General features: G+C 43.5%; 1 protein-coding gene across 1 annotated transcript; it reads left to right on the top strand.

Annotated features, from left to right (window-relative positions):
• Positions 1-768: 768 nt before the first annotated feature.
• LOC106532880 (zinc finger protein basonuclin-2) lies at positions 769-3279 on the top strand (the record flags this gene model as incomplete). The annotated part of the gene is given in 3 exon segments (XM_014029050.1): positions 769-1074; positions 1177-1879; positions 2457-3279. Coding segments are annotated over 3 exon segments (1599 nt in total), but the record flags the coding sequence as incomplete, so codon positions are not given.
• Positions 3280-4709: the final 1430 nt, after the last annotated feature.

Genomic DNA, 4709 nt, shown 5'->3' on the forward strand with positions numbered 1-4709 from the left:
AGGCAGAAAAAATCAAAAAATGACACAAAAGTGCAAATTTGTAGTAAAATAACTAAAACAGCTGAAATTTTCAATAAAACAACTAAAAAGTAGCTGGAAATTATTTAATTAGCATAAGGAGCACAAGTTTGCTAACCTTAGCTGAAAAAAGTTGTAATAGCTACAAAAAAAACTTGTATTTAGCTAAGAAAATCTAACCTTAGCTAACAGCAGTTAAACATTAGCTAAAATTTCAGCAAATAGTTGAATATACGTAGCAGAAACCATCTGTAAGAAGCAAACATGGCACAAAGTAGCAGAAAAAATAGAAAAACAAGAAGTATAGCAGAAAAAAGCAGAATTTTAGCTGAAATAGTAGAAAAAAGCTAAAATTAGCAAAAAAGAAGCTAGATTAGATAGTAGCTAGATAATTAGCACAAGAAAGTGAAAAAGAGCATAACCAGAACAAAACGTGCCAGGTGCTGTAAAGATTTAAAAACATTTTAAATTTTTATTTTTTATTTTCAGGATGTTGAAAACAACATTCATTTTCAACGGCAAAAAAGTGGCTAAAAAAGTGAAATAGCTAAAGAAGTATAAAAAGCTGAAATACTAACAGTCATAGCAGGCCTCACATGAATGAGCTGAACGTTTTCATACATGAATTGTTGAAATGGCACAAAAATTGCGGAACGAGTTAGATGCTGAAAGACACACAGAAGAAAAAAGATCTCAGCAGTGATGATGACATCGTTCTGAAGACGATGAAAGGTCTCCGTCTCCTTCCAGTACCCCAGTGGACAGGTGCTGGACTGCTGGTCAATGGTCACGCCCGAAGAAGAGCCGCTCGTCCTCAAACAGTTCCTCCGCTTCGGTGAAACACGGCCCATAGTACAGCTGATGATGCTTCGGTGTGTGGAGGGACACCTGCAGACCTCTGGTCCAGACTCAGACAAGAAGAAGAAGAATGGAGGTCCAGGACAGGTGGTCAAACAGAGGACGGTCCACCTCAGTGAGAATGTCTCAGGAGGACAGTCCGTGCTCCTGCCTTTCCATTTTCCACACTCAGACAGATGTTTGCTTCCTTCTACTGAGGTAAGGACGTCTCTGTCCTCATCCTGCAGCTTCAACTCAATCGATCATTTGTGTGATTTTACAAAAATAAATCAGAAACTTWAGCTGAACCTCTTTCTTCAGGAGCTTGTTTCCTCCAGTAAACTAACACAGATCCTGAAAACGTCCCACGGGACAGAACCGGCTGAGAGACACGAACACCATGGAGGAAGAACCGGGACGCACGGTGACTTCACCTGGAAACAAGCTGAACCAGAACCTGCCGTGTCCGTAAAACCAGACCCGGACAAGTCAAGTCCGTTACTGACCCTCTGGAACCAGAGTTCAGGACTCCACACTGAGCTGAGAGGAGACTGGGCCAGACAGAAGAAAACTGTGTCCTCAAAGCCATCGTCTTTCCTGTGTCCACCAGTGTCCAACCCATCGTCTTTACTGTGTCCACCAGTGTCCAACCCATCGTCTTTACTGTGTCCACCAGTGTCCAACCCATCGTCCTTACTGTGTCCACCAGTGTCCAACCCATCGTCTTTACTGTGTCCACCAGTGTCCAAATCTTCTTCCTTTCATCTACAAACCTCACAAAAGTGTCAAAGGTCACCGCCCTCAATGCAACCTCTTCCATCTTTCTCCTCCTCTTTCCACGGTTCTCTTCACACCTCCTCTTTTGCTCCTCCCATGCACCCTCATCCATCCTCCTCCTCCTCATCATCATCGTCCCTCCATCCTCTCCCTTCTTCCCTTTGCTCCTTCCCTTCCCTTTCCCTCGGAGGATGTCGGAAAGGGAGGGTCAGCTGTGGCGTTTGTGGGAAAAGCTTCTACGACAAAGGTAGGCTAACCCTAACCCTAACCCTAACCCTAACCCGAGACTTAACTCTAGACCAGGGGTCTCCAACCTGTACCTCCTGAGCTCATTTAAAGTAGCTCTTCAGTGCTTATGAAAAATTATGAGTAGCAAAATAAAATTTTCACTGGCCAAACTAACTTTCATTTAATTCCAATCAGTCTATAGATGTCCGTTCCCCTTGGTTGTCAGTCAAACGGTTTAGGGCTCAGTATGGTCAATTGGCAGATGACGTTGCAGTTATGTGGTTGTTTGGCATTCGTTTTGACACACACCTGTCATAGCACCTTGAGACACTGTGCCAAACTCCTGGGAAACCCCTCCCACTGCGGTACATCACTGCAACGAGTTTCTTCCCTCTGGAGTCTACAATGTGGGGAAAAAAATCGGAGACCTGTCACCTGAAGACAGCAAAACAAGCTTATTCTAATGGTTTAAGTTTAACGTTATATGTTGCAAAAAGTAGCTCTTGTGGAAAAAAAGGTTGAGACCCCTGCCCTAGCCCTAGCTCTAGCCCTAAAGTCAAAGGTTTCAACAAATAAATCTTCATCTGTTCAAACAGGAACCCTGAAGATCCACTACAACGCCGTCCACCTGAAGATCAAACACCGCTGCACGATTGTCGGCTGCTCCATGGTCTTCAGCTCGCTGCGCAGCCGAAACCGCCACAGCGCCAACCCAAACCCCCGGCTGCACACGGGGGCCTGCAGAGACCCCCACCTCTACCGGGCCACGCCTGAAAACTCTCAGAGGATGGAGGACGGACCGGATCACAGACACAAGCACGGACAGACGTGCAGAGAAAGGGACAGTGTGTTTTGGCAGAGGAGTATCGACACAACGCCGCCGCTAAACAGACGTTTAAACCTCCAACATGGCCGACGGAGCATCTCACCTCAGGAAGCTGGCTCTCCTCCCCAGACTGTAAACCAGAACCAGTTTATCGACCCGAATCCTTCCCAGAACCAGATTCCCCTGCTCCTTCTCCCAGCAGGAACTGCTTCCTCAGTGAGCTCTTCTTCCTGTCGCACCTGCCTGGTGACCAATCAGCAGTGGCGTCTAGTCGACCCTTTTCCAAAGAAGAAGCCGAGGAAGTCGAGCATGCCCATGAAAATAAAGAGAGAGAGAGAATATTCAGAGCAGAAGATGTGAGGACAACGAGAAGGTCTGAAGAACTGCAGGGCTGGTACAACTTTCAGACCAGCCTTCTTCTAGATAGGGTCCTGGATGGGGTTCTAGATGGGGTCCTGGATGGTGTCCTGGATGGGGTTCTAGATGGGGTCCTGGATGGGGTCCTGGATGGGGTACCATCTGTGATCCCAAGCAGGAAAAAAGATGGAAACTATCTTCATCACTGTTGTTCACAATAAAAACTCTTTAGATTATTTTTGTTCAGTGTTTAATTGATCGTTGCACAAACAAATACAGCTCTTATTGTTAGGTTCGATGCACAGGAATGAACCCAGGTCTAGATGGAGATTAAAGAGTTTACAAAAATGATTTATTAAATAAACAAAAAGCAGACGTGGCAGCAAAAACTAAACAACAACACAGGAGACGCAGGGAAACAACGTGGAGAACCTAAACCATTGGACATGTCAAACAATGAACCAGCGAGGATGTGGAAAACATGATGCTATGTTCCATTTACATCGTGTTCCCAGAACTGGTAAATGGTGGTGACGTCATTTCCCAACAAACCATATGAAACTGCATTCCAGTTAGCTGACAGGCCATTGTGTTGCTGCAGCTAACCTAGCTACAACACTGCTACAATGTAAACAATGACAAAAAGAGAGCTCTACCATGTATGTCATGCAAATAAACATTGATTTTAATAAGTACAGTATTGCACAGAAAACACACTACTTGTGCGAGTGATTAAACATCCACAAAAAAATGAAGAAAGATATTTAATAGTAAAAGTTACGGAGTTAACTTGTTTAACCTGCAAGGAGCCGCCATCTTGAAATCGAAACTGGGGGCAGTTTCATTTCTTCCACTACACCATTGGAATATTACCACTGGAGGTTCCAGTTTAAATCTACCAATGGGAACTGGGAAATTACCACTTTCCAGGACTACTGGAACACACCATATATACAAAGACGGAGGGAGGAGAAATGAGCATTAGCTGAGAGGAAGACTGGTTACAAAACCACTGGCAGGTGAGAAATGACAGGAACCAGACTGAGGAGATGTAAGAAGTAAAGACACAAGCAGGACACAAGAGGGAGACAGCACACAGGACCAGACACAACACACACATCCCTACACTCATATTCAGAATCTTCCATCAGTGTTTGGTCTTCTGTAAGTCACTAACGTACAAACCTGATTTATTCACCCTGTGAAGCACAAACAGGACCAAACTGAGCACAGTCCATGTTGAATCCTGAACTTAAAGAGGGTTTTTTCTATAAATACCACAGTGTGTTACATTTTGTTAATATAATATGATGTTTTTTGTTTGTTTTGTTTTTGTTTTAAGGGTAGAGCCCATGTTYAGTGTCTTTCTATGGAGGGGTTGTTCTGAACTGTATTTTCGTTGTGCTAACGATGCAATGACAAATAAAACTCTCTCTCTCTCTTAAAGGATTTACAAGAGCTGCTTTACTTTTTTATTTAAAGAGGGTTTAAATTACAGGGGTGTGTAATCTAACCTTTTATTGTCCCTCAATCAAAAATGCAAAAAAAGGTAACACGTAATCTTTAAATCTTATGTTCACTGCTTGTTTTACCATAAATGAAACTAATTTGTTTTATAAATTAATATTCACTTCATCCTATAAAACATTTCCATTAGTTGGGTGTG

This window comes from Austrofundulus limnaeus, unplaced genomic scaffold (assembly GCF_001266775.1).
Source record: "Austrofundulus limnaeus strain Quisiro unplaced genomic scaffold, Austrofundulus_limnaeus-1.0 Scaffold846, whole genome shotgun sequence".
NCBI classification, from domain to species: Eukaryota; Metazoa; Chordata; class Actinopteri; order Cyprinodontiformes; family Rivulidae; genus Austrofundulus; species Austrofundulus limnaeus.